The following is a 20,859-nucleotide window of genomic DNA, read 5'->3' as shown; positions in this document are numbered from 1 at the left end:
GCTCTCAAGAAGCTTACAATTTAATGGTAATCCATTCTCTACAAAATGGCCAAAATAATCTTCCTAAAGTACCGATCTGACCCTATCAAGAATCTTCAGTGACATACTTTGAGTTTGACATTTAAAATCCTTCACAATCTGCCTCCAGATTGAGTCACACCTTTCCAGATTTGCCACATTTCACATACTCTAGCCAATGTAATTTACTTGTTCTTTCTTGAACTTGGAAAACTCAGTTCTCCTCATCCTGCTAGCTCTTCATACCAGTGGTTCCACCTGGTAGCATCTTTAGCTTGCTCATGACTCAGGGTGGTGGCTACCTTCTTTTTCAAGTCTTCTCTGATTTTTCTAATATTCCTTCCTTCTCAAGTAACCTGAAATTTACTTACTTGTTTATAAATTATATACCCCAGACACTAATTTTTGTTTTTGTTTGTTGTCTTTCTCTCCAAAGTAACTGGACTTAGTGGCATTAAATGAATATTTGATGGATCAAATTTAATGATTTTTTGCACTTAAGCTTTCGCTGGATTTGTGGTTGATAATAGCTATAATAGCAATTATAAGAGCTAGCATTTATGTGGCTCTTAAGGTTTGTACAGTATTTTATAGATACCATCTTATTTGATCCTCCCAACAATCCTGGGAAATAGGTGCTGTTATTAACCCCATTTTGCAGATGAAGAAAGAGGCAAACAGAATTGAAATGGCTTGTTCAAGATCACTTAGCTAGTAAGCATTTCAGTTAGGATTTTAGTTAGTCAAATATTCCTAGTTTCAGGTCCATCTTTCTATTCTCTACACTACATAGCTGCTTCTAGAGATAACTGGGTAAGCACTGGAGATATAAAGAGAGACAAAATTTAATGGGAATCTATCCTCTACACAGTGGCCAAAATAATTTTCCTAAAGTACTAATCTGATTCTATCAAGAATCTTCCAATATAAAGCTATCCACATTTCTTACCTATTGTGTCTAAAGATTTCTAATAGATTGTAAGCCTATTGCTTACAGGCAAGACTTGCTACTCTTTTTATTTCCAGCACCCAAAACAATTTAAATACCAACTGTATTTTGGTATTTTTATAAATTCATGTTTTCATCATAGCATCATAGCAATCTATGAACTCCAAGGTCCTTCCCCGATGTTCCTTCTTTCATAAGTAAATTCAAATTACTTGATTCCCCTAACCCTCTCGTAGTACACATGAGGAAGCAGAAACAAGTTAAGCAATTGCTTAGGGTCCCACAGCCAATTCAGTGGCAGAGGTGTAAGTTTGTCACATCCTTGGATCTCCATACTTTCAATTCTTTTACATGTCCATTTATATCATAAGTGCTTAATGGATATTTACTAAATTTAATGACATATAAAGTACCCATAGTTTGTACCATACCTCAGATATTTTTGTTCATGTTTCTGAACTGAAAAATTTTGAAGAATGGTTCCAATTCATCTCAGGAAATGACAGACTAAGAGTTCAAGTCCAACCTCTCATATTTCAGATAAAGAAACTGAAGATCATTCATATTAAGTGACTCACTCAGAATCACTGAGCAAGCAAATATCTGAAGTGGAAGAACTTTAACCAAAGGCTTAGTGACTCCAAATCCAGCACTCAATACTTAACCACACTCACTTTATATAAATGAGCCATCTGCAGAAGCAGTTAATTTCTTGACAAATGCATATGCATGTCAAGGGTGAACAGTGCAGGTTTGGGAAAGAGTCTCTTTCTGGATTTTCCATTCCCTGAAACATATTCTGGTAGTTTACACCAATGTCAGATTTTGATAAAAGCAACATTAAAATAAGGGAAAGACTTGCTTGCCAGGATTAAAAGGGTAGTTTGGGATTCAGCGTCATGGATCAAAAGTGTACAAATTACTTAACCTTCCTGTGCCTCAGTTTCTATGCCATTTTCCATTAATCTTCTACTTCAAAGATTACACAAGGCTTACTTAGTGCTTATTAAGTACTTTGAGATTCTCAATGAGAGGTCATATGAAAGCACATATTATTATTCTCATAAATACCTGTGCATTTATATGCAAGGAGTGTATGCCTTAAAGATAAAATTGGAACTTCAAAATAAAAACAAAAAGCCCCCACAAACTATTTGGAATGCATTAATTTATCTTTTAAACCCTATATTCATGTAGTCAGCACTTGATTTTTCCCAGGACTGTGAACCAGAAATTAAAAGGGATAATTGTCATCCACAGATAATCCAAATGCTTTATTTTAGTCAAGAGTTTTGATTATCTGTCCTGCTATAAATTTTATAAGAGATTCTAAAATGTTTCAAGATTCATCAGTTTGTTTTTTTCCCCCTTTTATTTCCTCTGATCATTCTGGTAATAAGATATCAATAATTTAAAAAAAAAACCTGAAAGAAAAAAATCTAAGGTTTCATTTATTATCTCACATCAGATATTCAGCCACCAGATTTGTACATGGATCATTTGTATTATTAATACATGCATGATTTCTGACTTTGGCCAGAAATTGAACTGAGTCTAGCAAAATGGCCTTAGTCATGTTTCTTTCTAATAACATGTGATTGATATATGAAAAAGCATTAGTTTGAAATTAAAAGATGTGAGTTAGAATCTTGGCTCTATTCTTTATTATCTAGATGGCCTTGGATCAGTCATTGGGAGCCAAACATTCTTACTGTGTATAAGGAAAGAGCTGGAAAAGATGACTTTGTTGAAAATGTTATAGTAGAGGTTCCTTTTTGATATGGGTTGGGCTGGATGGTCAAACTTGATTGTAATACAGATAAAGCCTTCTGAGTTTCATCAAAGAATGTCAACTTCCATTTAGAATCAGTGACTAACGAGATCTGCTAGCTTTATTTAAGCAAAATTCTCCTTGATTTCAGTGTAATAAAATCAACCCTTTCCATTATACCACTAATTCACCATCATTGCAGAATCAGGCCCCCCCCCCCAGACATTCCCTACTGCACATAAATCCTTCCCTTTCTTTTGAAAGCTCCCTGGCATCCTTGGTTTTTTTTTAAATACTTTTTTATTCTGGCTTGTCTCCTCCAAATCCCTTCCCCTTTAATTAGAAAGGCTGTTTACTACATCATGTCTTTAGAATGCTGATGTGGGCACTGCTTCTCCCCAAAGGAGACAAATTTCAGTAGCATTTACACGTTGCTTTGATTATTAGCTATGTGGATTACACCCTTTGTATATTAGTCCCTAGCAAATTTTTAATTAGAGGTGGGCTTCTTCCTGCCACTCAGTGCTTCTGACAGTGATTCTCCCTTATGCCTGGATCTAGTCCTGACACTCCCCTGCTCAGAAATCTTCAGTGGTAGACTATTTCCTACCAAATCATATTCAAACTCCTCTTAGTTTGTAAAGCCCTCTACCCTTTGACAGGACCTGTCTAGACTTATTATACATCACTCCCTTCCCACTACTCTCTTCTGCCCCTGGCACAAAAGCTACATGGTGATTTTACTAATATTGTTGCCTAAGCTTTGAATGGACTGTTTCTTTTTATTGAATTATTCTCCATCCTTTTAAGTTCAATTCATGGAAAGAAACATCTATGAAGCTTCTTTGACTTAACCCTCTTCCCGGAGGTTAAAACCTTTCCTATGGAAATCTCTCTTATGTAATACTTTTCTTTGTACCTCTGGGATAGACTCATTCTATATCATTTTATATTACAGTTTATTGCCAGATCTGCTCTGCACAGAATTGATGCTAAATAAATGTTTGCAAATTTGAATTGAATTGCTCTAAGCTTAAAAATTGGGACATTCCTTGACTTTCAAAATACCTGACTTACAAATGTTCTTTATGCAAGAGCAGCTAATACACAGAAGAGTAAGGAATTTTTCCCCAACCATATGGTTCCTGTCTTGCTCCCAAATGGGTGGCCAGCAGCTGGAGGGGAGGAGAGGAAGTACATTCCCAATGCCATCCTATTCTTTCCTTGCTGTGCACAGCAGGCAGAATGTACTTCTGAATATAAATACCATACATAGACAATGAAAAATCACAGAAAACAATATGGCTGAAGATGTTTGGTATTCCTGCTACATTAGAGATTAAATAGACTTGAGGGGGTTTGTGTGGGTAGTGTGGAAATAGTGCTGGATGTAGACACAGAAGTTCTAAGTGGGAAGACCAGCTCTGGCCCATTAGCAGAGTGATCCTGGGGAAAATCACTTAATATTTCTCTGAGGCTCACTTTCCTCATCTGGAAAATGGGAATAATATGATTTTACTCTCTAATGAAAATGCTTTGTAAATCTTAAAAAAGCATAGAAATGTAAATTGATATTACAATATTCTTTCTATGGAAAATTATGTGCCATTCCAAATAAATATCTTATTGACAAATTTTTAAAATTGGAAACTGCCTACAGTTGTGTTGTTTTTTTTAATATACACATGTACACACACTCCTCTCTCCCCAAGCATTTCTTAAATCACACATACATACATACATACAAACAACTGAACAGGAAAATCTCTCACTACCCCTAAGGTTTTACTGGTACAAGTTTGGCTAGAGGCAGTCCCAGTATGTGGCAGCTGCAGTGCACATTACTGTTGATTTGGGTTAGAGGTAGATTTTATTTCTCTACTATTGTCTATAGAGACATCTCCTGGCAGATCCTGAGATTGCAAGTCCTGATTTGAATGTTTTTCCTAAAAGAAAAGGGGGTGGAGGTAAGGGGGATGGGGAATTAGGGCGGGTGAGGTGGAGTTGTGGAAAAATACTGCATTCATTTGAACTAAACAAGGCCATTTTTTAAGAGCAATTTTCTGTAGAGGAAGATGATCACAGTACTCTGCTCTCTAATGGTCAATGAAAGAATCTAGAACAAATGACTAGAATTGATTGGGATAAATAACTACAATGATAATTTTTTTTAAAAGACAAATACAATCTGGAGGTGGAAGGCAGGCACAAAGAGAAATGGATTATGATTAACTTTGAACTAGACAGTAAAAGTACAAGAGAAAGAGGAGTCACAGATTTGGAGGCAGAGAATTTAATTCCAAATCCTGAATCTGTCATTTACTCCAGGGGTGATTTTAGTCAAGTTACTTCTTCCTGAGCAATGAACTTCCCCTTTCTAAGCCTCAAATTTCCTCATCTATAGAATCAAATTCAATGACCTATAAGATTCTTATTTTACACTTAAGAATAAAACTTTGGATGGGAATGCAAGGATTAAAAATAATCCAAAATGTCTTCTCCATGATCTGAATCCAAGGATATGCTGGAGATGGTCACTGTTAACAGTTTTTAGTCTGAGCATTTATATCTGGGAAATTAGTAAATGTGTCAAATCGGGACTTGAATTATTGTTTTGATGATTATATAGATTTCAGCAAGTGAGGGGAAAGTGGTAATAATGCAGATTAGATGTAAAAGTATATTGTGTTCCCAGAAAGACAAATTTAAGATATTTATTTGGAATGACACATAATTTCCCATAGAAAGAATATTGTAAAAAGTGGTCAGGATCTTGGTTTAATATCAATTTATATTTCTATGCTTTTAAAAAGATTTACAATGCATTTTCATTAGTCAATCCCTATGGAGAAAAGAGCACAAATTGTAATATTCCCATTTTCCAGATGAAAAAAAGTGAGAAATATTAAGTGATTTCCCCAGGGTCATCCTCCTAATTGGTCAGAGCTGTTCTTTCAACCCAGAAAACATTTAAAATAAATGTTAAATATTTACTAACTTACCCCTATCTGTGTCTATCCCTCTTATACTAGTTGTGTATATATCTATTTCCCCTCCTGCCATCATATTATTACAATATCTTTGAAGGCAAGACCTATGTCTTTTCTTAATCTTTTTTTTCCTAGTGCTGAATAGGTACTCTTAAAAATAATTAATTAAATTAAACCAATCAATCAACTAAAGAGCATTTATGAAGTGTCAACTATATGTCAAACATCATAGTAGGCTCTGGATATTCAAAGACAAAAGCAAAAAGTTCATGCCCTTGAAGAATTTATAATCAAGTTACAAGTAATAAGATGGCGATATTTTGGCACATACGAAATAGATTGTAAAATGATTTGGGGAAAAGGCACTTGCAACTGAGAGAAATGAGAAAAGTTTCACATAAAAGGTAGCCCTTGAGTTGAGTCTTGAAGTAAACCAGGGATTCTAAGAAGTGGAATTAGAGGAGGTACCTTCCAGATATGAAGGTCAAGCCAATGTAAAATCATAGGAATGGAGTGCCCATGTATGAGGATCAACAAGAAAGCTAGTTTGGCTAGACCCCAGTTAATATGAAAGGAAGCCATGTGTAAGAAAACTCGAACAGATTGAGACCAGATTGTACAGGATTTTAAAAACCAAACAGGATTTTATATATTTGATCTTTGGGATTACTGAGAGCCACTGGAGTTTATTGAGTAGGGATCAGGCTTATATTGAGTATAATCAGAATGTATTTTTAAGAAGTCACTGAATGGGTTGGAATAGGGAAAGATCAGAGACAGGGAGATCAATTGGAAAGTTATTAAAATGATCAAAGGAAAAGGAGATGAAGGACTGAGCTAGGGTGGTGATTATGTGGAAAGCAGATATATATTTGTTATGAAGATAAAAATAGAAATATTTGGTGATTGAATATGCAGAATAAGAGCAAAGAATTGAAGATAATTCTGAAATTGTGGACTTCAGTAATCTAAAGGATTGGGAAATGTTAAATATGTGTGGTTTAGAGAGGAAGAGATGAATTATTTTGGACATGTGGAGTTTAAGATGGTTCAGTAGTAATTTGTGATGTAAGACGAGTTCAAGACAGAGAATAGAGCTGGACAGACAGATCTGTGAATCAACTTCATGAAGATGATAATTAAAACCATGTAAACTGATGAGGTCACCAAGAAGGAGTGAAAAAAAAAGATGAAAGAAGGTCTAGGGCAGAGCCTTGGGGTACACCCACAGTTAAGAGATACAATATGAAAAATGACCCAGCAAAGGAGTATAAGAAATACTTGTCTGACAGGTTGGAGGAGAACTAACAGCAATGTCATAAAAACCCAGAGAGGGAAGAGTATCAAGAAGGAGAGGATAGTCAACCATGTCAAATATTATAGAGAAATCAAAAAGGATTGAAAACTATTATTTTTGTTAGCTCTGAAGAAGACAGGTTTTTTTAAATTATAGTTGAGTCATATCAATTATAACTGACTCTTTGTGACCACATTTTGGAGTTTTCTTGGCAGATATATTGGAACAGTCCCTTTCCTTTTCCAGATCATTTTTACAAATGAGGAACTTGAGGCAAAAAGGATTAAGTAACTGGCCAGATTTGAATTCATAAAGATTACACTTTCTGCTTCCAATCACAGTGCTCTATCTCCTGTACCACCTAGCTGTGTATTGCTACCTTTATTCTAAATGTCACACTTTTTTTTGTCATTCTATTTTTTTTATTTCCCTTCAACTCTCACCCTAGGTCACAAAAGCAGTTGCCGGGCTGTTGGAGTTGATCTTATTTTGGAGGTGGGGAATTTGTCAGGGGAAGAAGGAGGGAAGCTTCTGTCAAATGGGATAAAATGCTGTCAAATAGGCCTTGCTAAAACCGTTAAATACATAAATTAAAATATATTTATAGCATGATGTACAATGTCTCATTTTCCCCTTCATTCTTATTGGCCTGGGTATTTTAGAAAGACTGTAATTACCATAGTCCTAGAGTGACCTCTTGCTGCAAGATGTTATACAAGAGATTGGCTGACTCATAATTCCAAACCCTTATGTACTGCCAAGACAAGACGATCCTAGCCATGGGGGTGGGGATATATTCATATTTATGCATGACACATACCACCAGATATAACATAATGATTTTTAAGTTTCCTTACTTCAGAGAAATAATAGTCTTTCACTATAGGACAAAAACAAAAAGGAAACTTCTTTTTATTACATTTTTCTATTTTCTATGCTATGCATTGAACTGATGAAATTTAACTTCTCACCTTAAACCTTTCAATCTAGTTTATTGAAATTGACTGCAAGTTTTATGGCCACCATACATGACAGGCTAACCTACTTAATATGAAAACAAATTACGTTTGAGAGACAGCAGTATTTCCAGTGGGGTCTATGACTTGAAGCTCCAAGTTATCCGAATTCATTTCTGACAATGGATTGATGATGTAAAGAATGACTTTACTGTTTAGATCCTTTTGAGTGAATCTCTCCTGAATAAATTCACCTGAAAGAATAAAGAAATTTTGACATATGTCAGTTCAACAAGAATTAATAAAATGATATAGTTAACTTGGTTTTATGACAAAAATTGTATTAAAGATCAACAAAGGGAGAGAGGAGCTGGGGTATAGTGGAAAGTGATCTGGATTCGACTGTCAAAAGATCAGAGTTCTAATCCCAATTCTGGTATTGATTAATTGGGATAACTATGGAGCTTTATAAATCAGAAAGTGCTATGTAAATATCAACTATTATTGTTATTAAAATCAATTTTCAAGAAGTTCTTACTACTTCAAGGGCCATATTTCAGACATGAAATTAAGGCTTTAAAATTTTCATCATAATTCTTAATTCCTATTGAGCATTTTCACTGGATGTCTCCTATGCCTGAGATTTTTCCCTCTTCATTTCTGCTTCCAGATTTCCTTAGCTTTCTTAGCTTCCTTCAAAATCCAGCTAAAATTTCATCTTCTATAAGAAAATTTCCCTAATATTTCCTCTCTTGATTATTTTAAATTTGTCCTATGTATATCTTTTATTATCTTTTGCCTTTCTTCATATTCCCAGTACTTAGTATAGTACCTAGAATATATATAGCAGCCTCTTAACACATGTTTATTGATTGACTGATTGAAAGAGTCCCATTTCTTTGCCTCAGGAAAATTTTACCTAAAGATTTTTGTTAAAAACTAGGGCAGAAAGGGAACAGAAGGGAACAGAAGCAGAATGCTGCAATTCTGTAGCATTATTATTATAATTCTTTCTAGCTTAGTACTTTGACCATTGTCTCTACAAGGCAGAAATACTATGCTACTGGGAAAAATCATCAGGCAACTAAAAATGACATTTTAAAATAAATTGACACCATTTAGAATTCATGATAGAACTGGAAATAAGTCACAAATATGAATTTAGATCTGACAGTGTACTTTACTTAGTACATATTACAATCTGGCACCTAAAACAAAAGTTGTAAACAATAAACAGCTGTGACTCTGCATTTGATTTTCCCATTCAAGATGGATTAGGGAAACTTGACTTGAAACCCTCTTTAGTACTAGTATTGATTTATAAACTGCATCTATCACAAAGCCTCAGGGACTATTTACCAAATGGTCATGCACTTAATTAAATTACTCTTTCACACTCCAATCCTTGATGTAAACCACTGGGTATTTTAAAATGAGCAATTAGGAGGATTGAGAAAAGGAGGATTGAGAAAACCAGTACCTGTTGTGGTATTTTCCAGATGTCCATACTGGGGGCCTCGTAAAATCTTAAAGATGATTTGGTTGTCCTCTGTATCAGGGTCAGAAGCCTTCAGGACTCGAGATGTAATGTATATTCCATAGCAACCATTTTTGAGAAGCTCTACTTGGGAAGGATGCTTCAGGTGTATAATATGTGGAGCCTTTTTATCCAACTGGTCCACCTAAATTAGTATAATTAGTTATACGGATATTTCCTGATAGGCTATATTCATAGTTCTAATAGTTTATAAGATTATAAGCTTCAGGAGAGTAGCAATTGAATCTTATCTCAACTTTTTATCTCCCTCTCTTCCTTATCCCTTCCATTTGTCCAGCAAAGTATTCTACTTGTGGAACTCAGAAGGTGTTCAACAAATGTTTACTAATTAAATGGCTGAATGAATGATAATGCAAAAACCTATGAAGCCTTTTTTATTGTAAGAGGCACAAATGTGCTGGATCATTTCTTCCTAATTTCTTCTTCAAAAGACCAGAAAGAGGTAGGGGAACAAAAAGGGAATATAGTATTCTATTTGTTCCTATCTCTTAGATCTTCCTTCTCTTTCCACATGTTAGTTTAAAAAGGAAAAGGGGAAAGGGGATTTGGCTAATATATTTTATACATTTTGTCATTTTTAACTGATTATGTCACTAAATGGAAATTTCTTTTATTAATTAATCTTCATTAATCTATAGCCAGAATTCATCCTTAACCCTAGCCAGTCATTTTGCTTTTAGGAGATGAAAAGGGTTGAGTAAAAGAACTTGGGGGCAAAGAATGGCGTGTTCCCAAAAATTCATAACCAATACTGAGTTAGGAGCATCACATTAATCCCTCTCTGCCTCTAGTTTCTTTAATCTCTCAAAAATATTATAATAGAATGCATATTTGTCACAAGGATTTTGCTTTTTCTCTTTTTTCAATGGGAGGGCAGAGAATTTTGTTAATTAAAAATTATATTAAAAGCAAAACAAAAAAATGAATTATAGAATCACACAAAAAATATTATAGTCAACTTAATGTGCCAAACCCAATAAGACACTAGCACATATGAGCAAATATCAGCCAAGTAAAAAAAATTATACACACACACACACACACACACACAAATATATATCATTTTACAACTGTGAAGACAGAAGAGGAAAAGTTTTTGTGGGGAGTGGGGAGTTGTCATTGGGAATCTCCACGGATATTACAAATAGTTGGGGAAGAAAGAAGGGGCAAAAGAAAAGTATTAGCATGAACAAAACAAAATTATGAACATAAAGAGAACCGATAAAGATAAATCAAATTGAGTAGACCTTACTTTTGCTTTATATTGCCTCATTATCATCAATAACGTCCACAACTTCATGTCTTGGAGAGTACATTCTTTAAAAATTAGTCTCCAAGTAAAATATACTGGAGATCTAGATAGTCGACCCAGTTAAAAATATTTAAAAACAAGGCTAACTTTGGAAGCCTGTATCCCAGTGATGATTCATGTTGACTTGCCTGGAAATCTGCACAGAAATGCCAAACCCAAAGAAAACAACAATAATGTGGTGATGATGATGATGATGATGATGATGATGTGTGTGTATGTGTGTGTTGTGAAGGATGACTATAAGAAGTGATTATGGCATCTGAAAGAGACAAATACAAAATGCCTATAAAAGAATGTGTGGTTTTAAATGCCAGTCTCAATAAAACTCATAATTTATCTTTTTCATTTGGCAAGTCCACAAAGTCTGCCCTCAGTTGCATTGCTCCTTAAAATAATGATCCATAGCAGAGGCCTGTCAACACAATCGCACAAGGATCACTTGGCCCAGGCTTCTTTGATCTCATGGACCTCAAAGAATCATATGACATTTCGAAATAATGGCTCTTCTTTGGATAGGGCCGCATGGTAGCTGCATTGCTCAGGGTTCTACTGGTTCTTCATCTTTTGGCCATGTGACTCATCTGCTAGAAACCTGTGGGGTTTTTTTTTTATTATCTATAGATTGAAAACAAACCTCTGTTCTGGACATTCAATGCTCCACAATTTGATGTCCCTTTACCTTTTCAGCCTTATCTCCTATCCTTTACCATAATCTATGCTCCAAACAAATTGGACATCTCTTGACCCCATGAATGTGCTCTATGCCCTTCCTCCTCTTATGCTTTTGATCACATCATTTCCTATGTTCAAAATGTTCCTTTCTCCCCTTTTAATCTGTTGAATTCTTATCAACTTTTTAAGTCCTAATTCAAATGGCATGAAGTTTCCTCTAATTCCCATAAGGATAATGACTTTCTCTCTTATATTTCATGAAGCATATTATATCTCTGTAATGTACTTATCATGGTATATTATTTCATATTTTCTTACCCTTCCCCTGCCCCACTAGATTCATACTCTACAAAGGCAGGTATCATATCTTAACCAAACTTTGTATTTCCCTTGCCCTTAGTACAGTGATCTTGAAATGTTCATTGAATAAATGAGCAACATTTTCCCCCTCTTGATGTGATTTTTTTTCTTGTGCAGCATAATAAATGTAGAAATATGTTTAGAAGATTTGCATATATTTAACCTATATCGATTACTTGCTAACTAGGGGAGAGAAAGTGGGAGGAAGGGAGAAAGAAAAATTTAGAATATAAGATTTTTGCAAAGGTGAAACTATCTTTGCATATGTAAAAAATAATTTTTTTTGAAAAATAAAAAGCTATTGTTATTTGAAAAAGAATAAATGAGAAAGTGAAAGATTTCATTCATTTCAGAATCCAAGAGATAAATTTGGACCAAATACATAAATCATTGATGGATGTCATTTTTCTTCTTGGCCAGAAAAAGTCCATCAAGTCAATATACAATCACAGAATCTCAGAATTAGGGAAAAAAAAAAAACATAGGGACCATCTGATACAACCTATACCTGAACAAGAATCCCCTTTCCCTCAGTAAGTGTTAATTCAATTCTTGTTGAAGAGCCCTGATGAAGGAGAAGAATTACCTCCCAAGCTACTTCATTCCACCTCTCTAGAATAGCTCCAATTGTTATAAAGGTTTTCCCCATTAAATCTATATCTGCCATTCTGTAATGTCTATCCATTCTGCCCTGTGGGGTAAATCAGAACACTCTAATCCCTTTCCCACTGATTGCCCTTCAAATACTCAAGGACTCTGCCTCTGCTACTTCCTGTGTCATCTTGGGCAAGTCAGTTCCATCTTTTGGACCTCAGTATTTTCCATTTGTAATATGTGGTGTTTGGATTAGGTGCTGCCTATAAATATATCATTTTACATTTGATCCTCCTATATGTTTCCTCCTATTCCCGACTACAATCCTTGAGAAAGGTGCCCACATTCAGTGCCTCCATTTCCTTTCCTCTCATTCTCTTAATTCTCTGCAATCTGGCTTCTAAACTCACTGGTTATCTGAACTGCCCTCTCCATATTACCAAATTTAATAGGCTTTTCTTAGTCTTCTCCCTTCTTGACTTCTTTGCAATCTTTGATACTATTTATTATCTCCTACTGGATACTTCTCCAGATTAAGTTTTATGACACAATTTGCTACAGTTTTCATTTTCTGTCTCTATGTCTCTAAGACTGCGAACTTTTTGAGAACAGAGAATTTTTTTTTGTCTTTGTATCCCTAAAAATTAGCAAAATGCCTAGTACATAATGGACATCTAGTAAATATTTGTTATCTATCCTTCTTAGTCTTTGTTGGATCTTCATTCAAATCATATCAATTAAGTCTGAGTACCTCTTATGCCTCGATCTTATCTCTTCTTCCTTTTACTCGATACTACTTCACTTAGTGATCTCCTCAGCTTCCATGGGTACAATCATCTTTTCTCTGCTGATGTTTCCTAAATCCATATATCCAATCTTAGTCTCCTTTTCATCTGTAGCCACCTGTCTCCCACTACCTCTTAGACACCTCAAACAGGATACCCTGAAGACTCTCAAATTCAAAATGTCTAAAATAGAGTTCATCTTTTCTCTCAAGTCTTCCACAATTCCCAATTTCCACATGATTGTCAGGGTCATCATCACCTTCCTGGTCTCTTGGCACCTCATAATTTTAGGGAAATGTCTTTTCCATTTGGACTTTGTGCTATATATTCTTCATGGCAGTGAAGATTAGTGTTTTCCTTCCTTCTCAAAGAGGACCGTGACATGAGGGAGGTGACACCAGGACATGCAAGTGAATTGGATTTAAGTGAGGGTTGGGTTGTACAAAGTCACCACCCTCACTTTCTCCTTCAGAGCCATATGGGTCCAGTGGCAAGATATAGATCAGGATGACAAGAGATGGCCCTTTGATGGTGAAGAAAAACTTTCATGAATATACATCACCCTATTTTATGCCTCCCTTGATAACCAGAGAGACACCATCCAATTAATTAAAAATCTCTTTGGTACATTTCACATAATTTTAACATGCACAGAAGAGGCTTTAAGGTAACACTGGTGATACTAAAATGAATGTTTTTATGATCCATAACCAATAATCAAAATGGAAATCTTGTAATATCCACTCTTTTAAGTTGATTACATAACTATGAAGATGTGATCTGCTACATAATATAATTTGTGAAAGCCGATCTGTTCCTTTCTCCTACTTTCATCATATATGCCTTGATGCATATGTAGACTAATCTCAAAAATTTGGGAGAGAGAGGAACTCAGGCATATAAGTGAGTAGTTACTGACACTTTTTCACATGTTTTGTGGGGGTAATAATATAGTCTTAGATTTTGGAGGAAAGAGGAAATAAACAAAATAAGAGTTGAATATCTGATTCCTCTCCTTCATTCATTTCATTATCTTATCAACATTAAGTTTTTATCCTTCTTTGAGATTCCTTTCCTTCCCCAAACCTCAAATAATTAAAAACATTTTTGTTGTTCTTATCTTGTTCTTCATCAGTCTCAGATCATTCCACTTTTCTTACAGGATTATTTTATCCTCCATTATCTATCCTCACTTTCATCTTGTGTACATTTCTTTTTAAAATACAAACTGATCATCAGTTTTCTGTCAGCATGCATTTGTTCTCTTTAGATAACTCTTCTGTTCCCTTCTCATCAAAACTATTTTTATTTGAGTTTTCAGAATTTCATTCTTAAAAGGGATTTCATTCATTAGTTGACTTTCCCTATAGAATTTTAGTCCATGATATCCCACATATTTCCCTTTTTTGAACCTTCTGCAATCTGCTCTCTCCAAAACTATCATGCATATCTGATTCTTCCTTTCTTCCCTCTATCACAAATTTTAATATGAAGGGGTCATTTTCCTCACAGACTTTTTTCTTAACTCTACCCTAACAACCAAGTCTTCCTTGCTGGTGAGAATGAGATCCAGAATAGTTTCCTTTTCTTGTTTTTTCCAAGTTCTGAAAGATGAAATTATCATTAAGGTAAGCCAAAAACCCATATGTTTTGAATTAGATTGATGCTCTTATTTTAGAGGAGTTATTAGTAGACCACAATTTTGGATGAGCCTCATCACCAAAGCTTTCCCCCACATCAATAGTGTCAATTTCATCACACTTCCTTCTTTTCTGTTACATACTACTTAATGATCCTTCATCCTTTTTCACCTGTATTTTTAATAAGCATCCAACATTGTCTTTACTCCCTTCATATTTATCCAAACCAAACTTTTTATATACTAGAGCTCAAGCAAGAATTAAACAAAATAGTCTTTCCTCTTCTCTCCAGCTGAAAATGATTAATTCCTCCTTAAATTTCACTAAATCACTTCATCTAAATTTGTTCTTTTTCCCTTCTTGCATCATATGTCCTTGTATCCATGCCACAATTCCCACATTAGACTGTAGGATCTTTAAGAGAAAAGATTGCTTGTTTTCTATCATTACACCCCCAGTGCACAGGACTTTCCTTAATTTTTAATATATGCTTCTTGAATAAAATTGTTAGATTGTTTTTTAAAATATTCAAAGTAAAGGAAAATTCAAACAAAGAGAGGTTATATAATCATTTTTCCCCTTTTTCAACATCAAAGGAACTCTGATATACCCAAGGTATACCTCTATTTCCTTTTTTATGTAGAGTGATACATGATATAGGAATGTCATTTTAACTAAGCCAATGATGAATAAAATTGAGACCTGGGCTGCTCTTCGACTAATGAGATAAAAACTATATTTTAAAAAACCCTAAATTCATTCAGGTATTATACATTTATTATGATTCTGTAGACTATAATGATTAGAGCAGAGGTAGACTGCTCTTATGTGTCAGACATCCTCAAAAATCTTAAGGATTCCTAAGTAGTGTCTTTCATATTATAGCTATATCCTTGAGACCTCTGTATTTTTCTATTTACTCTATGATTCCTATATATGGTGTCTTCTCCAACTAGAATGTGAGCTTCTTGACATCACGAATTGCATTCCTTTTTTATTTGTATCTGAGCACTTAGCACAATGTTTGACACATAGGAAGCACTTAATAACTATTTTTCATTCATTTATGTGTGTACTGTGCACAGTATAAAATTGAGAGTGATGTAAACACATTCAGTATTGCTAACATGATCACTCTCAATTAACCAAATGGTTTCTTCAGAAACAGATTAAAAGCTAATGAAATGCAAGGCAAGGTTCCCATGTTAGATTCTACAACAACAGAGGGAAACTTTTTTGTAATGATTTAGTGATAGAGCTAACAAACAGTGATTGGAGGACTTTTCATACTTGCCTGAATAGTAAAGGACACAGGTTCATTCAACACTTTTCCATCTACAACAAAACCTTGATTTGTCCTGTCAGTAGCCACAAAGGTAAACTGGTCAATTTGTGAATTTCCTCCCAGGTGCTTGTAGGCCACATTCATATTGTCCACTTCTTGTTGTGTAAAATTGTGCTGTGTGAGAACCATCCCCCGAAGATAGAGCTGTCCATATTTGGGGAACTGGGCCAAAAGAAATGTGAGATTTTCTGTTGGAGTGTCTGGGTCAGAAAGTTGAAGGATGTCTGGAGAGAGGAGCACCATGGCACTTTCCATTACTCTTAACCCCTTGTTCCTGGTCACCACAGGTAAGGCTTGGTCAATAGTCTCCAACATAATCTCAAACACTCCGTGCTTTGTCCTTAATCCATTGCTCACGACGAATCTGGCAAAGAGAGGCAAGGTAGCCTTCAGCATGGATGCTTGTTTCACCATCTAATGGAATGAAATGATAATACACACCTTTACTGAGGTATTTGCCTTGAAGTGACTCTAAAATGAAAAAAAAAAAAATCAAAGACTTCTCAAAGGAAGCCTTCTCACTTTTAAACTAACAGCCCCATTTTTAAAAGTCTCCTTCACTAGTGTACAGAGAAAAAATCAAGGGCATTAAATAAGAAAGTTTAAATTTCACTTATGGCACCTTACTACTTGTATGATCTTAGAGAAATCAATTAACCTCCTGGCCCTTGGTTTCCTTATATGTAAAAAAGAGGGTGGTTGACCTAAATTCCCTCTGAAAACTCTTCTACCTCTAGATCTATCTACACAGAAATATATAATGTAAATGTATAAATGCTTGTTTAATTGAATGTAATAGAATTGAACTTCCATAAAACATATGAATATAGACTCATAAAATGGAGCGTTTTGTCTGGCTGTGTTATTTTTTAGACAATTCTATCAAAAGAACGAAAGATAAGAACACTTATATCTGCCTAGTTTGGGGCATTTTGAGGGGGAAGAGGAGGTGGAGATGAGAATTGTGTTTTGTTTTTTTTTTGTCTCTTGAGTATTCTTAATAAGCCACTAACAAACCTGAGTTGGCATTAAATTAAAAAAAAAAAAGTGATAGTCAATCTAACCAAATTTCTCTGTAAACTCATTGTGTACAAGAAACATATTTAATCTTTACTTGATAAATGTCTAGAATATGGAGAAAGAATTGCACAGTGGATTAAATATTACTCTTGGAACCTAAAGAGCTATATTCTAATTCCGCCTCTAATGTTTACTGCCTATATGATTTTAAACCAAGTCACTTATCCCTCTAGATCTTGGTTTCTTCATACATATAAAACTGAAATTAAATAAATTTTGATATTAAATAATTATTAGCATTAAATAATATTTGCATGTTAACCTCATGACAATCTATAAGTCTATGGGAGTGTTTACTGTAAATCAGCTCAGCTAAATCCTCTGCCCGGGTAGCATGCTTTCATCTTTCATAGACTTTAGTGTATGAAATTCTTATTCTCCTCATTCTTAAATGAGAAGGTACCTTAGAGGCTATCTAATCCAACTTTCTCAATCAAAACCTCAGAGAGGGAGTGATTTACCTAAGAGCACACAGGGAGTAAATCTTCTGACTCCAAATTCAGCTCTTGCTCCACACTATTTCACTCTTTGAGCTCCCCTTGAACCTTAGACTTTGCTTTGGATTCACAATTTCAGCTGAGGAGCCTATAAACTAGTCAGGGCTCAACAACTCTGACTTTGCATTCTCTTAAAGTTGTTATGTTTTGGTTTTCCCTCAGGTACCAGTCTTTCTTGCTAGAATATGCAGAACTCCCATCTTAATTAGCCTCGCATTAGCCAAGGCAGGACAAAAATGGTGATTCTGGCCACTATTACTGTAATTTTTGATGTTCCAGTGGAGGTAGGGTATCACTGCAACAGGCAATCTCACCAACCATAGAGATGACCACTCAACCATGTGCAAGTCCTCACTTCTATGTCTACAAGATATTCATTGAGGATCTTTATTTCTCTTGACAGCACATATTTTCTCTCTATCTCTTAACATCAAAGGAGCATTTAAATTATCCATCATTAACAGCATTTGTTAATGTTTAGCCCATCTTTGTTTCTGTTCATATATTTTTCTAATAACATTCTTAATCATACTTTTTTCTGCATGATTGCTAGTGGAACTAATATTACCACTTCCTAATGCCCACTTCTGCATTCCTTGACTGCTTTGGGATGATCTGAAAATTTAAATCCTTGGTAGAACATGGAATTTCATGAGTTGGGCATAAGGCATCCCTGAAAGAATATCGGTGCTAAAAAAAAATGAGCCTTTATTTAATTGGATTCTACTTTAGACCTGGAGGCAGGAAAACTCGAAATCAAATACAGCTTCAGTAACCTTTAGTAACCTTGTGATCCTAAGCAAGTCTTTTTTAATCTCTGTCTGCCTCAATTTTCTTATCTGTAAAATAGTGATAACAATAGCACCTACTCACAGGTATGTTGTGGGGATCAAATGAGATAATGTTTGTAAATTACTATATAAGCACTATATAAATGTTAGCTATTATTATTAAAATTTGGTGATACTAAAACAATTATCTACTGATAATTTTTTTTTTCTTTTTGGCCTGTCAGATGGAGTTAAGTGACTTATCCACAGCTAATAAGTATTGAATGCCAGAGCTGAACTCAGATTCTGCTGATTTCAGGGCTGGTGCTCTAGCTACTGTGCTATTGACATTCTTAATACATTTCAATTAACTTGATAGGATTATACAACATATTTTCCAAGCGTCTTCTACTAGAAGGCTACCATTTTATATCATTTATTTTAATATTTTGACTTGGGATCTCTGCTACAATAAAATGAAGTGTTGGCATTTGAATTAAAAAAAAAAAATTAACTAACACAGTCCTAGAAGGGCCAGGCCTGGGATTACTGAAATCTATTCTGCATCCGTGACCTTTTGGAGGTCACTGAGGTTTTTTTTCCTATGTTAGGCAGGCTGTCCATCTAAAACTCCTCTCACTGTCTGGCATCACTGCTTGATGATCAGGATCTGACCAACTTGTAAACAGGCACTCTGCCATCAGACAGATGGGAACGAGCGTAGGCAGGCCAGAGACCATATATGAGTAAGAAATATGTTTACTGAGGACCATATTCCCAGCTGGGAGCATCAAGGCAGCTGTCAGAGCTGACCTCAAGCTCATGTGCCAACAGTGAGAGAGATGTGATAACTAACATTGCTAGGTCAAGTATAAAACTACGATGAAACAAGTAACATTGAAAGTTTCCATGAACCAAGAATGCTATTTCTCTTATACCAAAATAAGTATCAAAAGTGTCAAAAGTAATATATACAGTCAACTCATTCCCCATTATTAATTCTTTAAAAATTCAAACCCTTTTCTTCAAGTTTCTAGAGACATATTTGGGAGGAAATATGCTCCAATCATAGTCTAAGATAATCTAAGTGAGATCATTAAATTACAATACAAGATTTGATCATAGGATTATACAAATGGAACTAGAATCCTTGATGAGGGTCATTTAATTGCAGTCCCTTATTTTATAGACAAGGAATTTGAGGTCTTAGTCAATTTTATCTCCCAGTGGTTTCCCAATGACTCCAAAAAAATAACCTCTAAATACATTTATGAAGTTACAAAGCAGGTGATTTTAAAAAAATTATCTTCCTTTCTCCAGAAAATGTGTTGGTTGGTACCATCAAGGCAGCATCTCTTTCTCTGTGGCCATTTTATTTATTTCCATTCACCATTCATCCTCCTCTCTATCCCCCTGGGAAAGGAGTCAGCAGCCAAGCTCACCATCATTCTCATGAAATCTGGGGGATGAATCTCAGATTTAGTTAGGGTTTGTGGCATGGTTTGATATCACCATTACCATGGTAAAGCGTTCAAGCTTTCTATATTTCCTTGGCAATGGAATTGGCTGAAGAATCTGCCATCTGTCATGGCATTTAGAAGATAAAAATGGAATCATAAACAGTGCCAGCTTAAAAAAAAAAGGAGTAGAGCCTGCATGTCAAAATGGAGGACATTAGCATGTTCTTTTAGCGCCCGGCTGCCAGCATCTGCAGTCAGGTTGCTAATCACTCCGTGTCATCTGTCCCAGCGCATGCTGCCAAATCTTTCTTCCAGGCCAGCAGCACCAAACAATGCAGGAGAAATTTATGATTCAAAAAAATATTTTTGCAGAAGGCAAAATCTGATCATTAAATTCCCCCATTTAATTAATGTTGCCATTCCTTCCGCTAAAAAGAAGAGGAACACAAAATCCTAAACTCTCTGCCACAGAATTTATCTCCTCTACCCATCCAAATTCCTTGCCAAATTCTAACAGCAAGTAGCATAAATTTGGGTGATTAGACTAGTTGCATATATTTAATTTTTAAAAAGCATCACCATCATACTTTCATTAAAACAGGCTTTCAGCTTTGGTTTAGTGCCACTTGACAAACAGCATGGTGGTGCACTATTGGGTTAGTGAGACAACAAGATTAAAAATATGGGTCTCAGGCAGATGCTGGACTCTTCCATTATAAATATGTAAGGTTCCAACCAAACATTAAAATGAGACATAGAAGATGTTACTTCAAATGATTCCATTTTAACTCTTTCCCCAACTTAA

At 35.1% G+C, this 20,859-nt stretch overlaps 1 protein-coding gene across 1 annotated transcript in view; it reads right to left on the bottom strand.

The window, feature by feature from the left end:
- FREM1 (FRAS1 related extracellular matrix 1) overlaps positions 1-20,859 on the bottom strand; it is a 122,534-nt gene that overhangs the window by 26,075 nt on the left and 75,600 nt on the right. The window contains exons 24-26 of the mRNA XM_051987320.1: positions 16,197-16,611; positions 9,462-9,663; positions 8,091-8,235 (exon numbers count right to left, since the gene is read on the bottom strand). Coding sequence (XP_051843280.1) covers positions 8,091-8,235; positions 9,462-9,663; positions 16,197-16,611 — 762 coding nt within the window. The remainder of the gene's footprint in view (positions 1-8,090; positions 8,236-9,461; positions 9,664-16,196; positions 16,612-20,859) is intronic.

The sequence above is a fragment of the Antechinus flavipes genome, chromosome 1, assembly GCF_016432865.1.
Source record: "Antechinus flavipes isolate AdamAnt ecotype Samford, QLD, Australia chromosome 1, AdamAnt_v2, whole genome shotgun sequence".
Taxonomy (NCBI): domain Eukaryota; kingdom Metazoa; phylum Chordata; class Mammalia; order Dasyuromorphia; family Dasyuridae; genus Antechinus; species Antechinus flavipes.
This window is presented reverse-complemented; position numbering and strand designations above follow the sequence as displayed.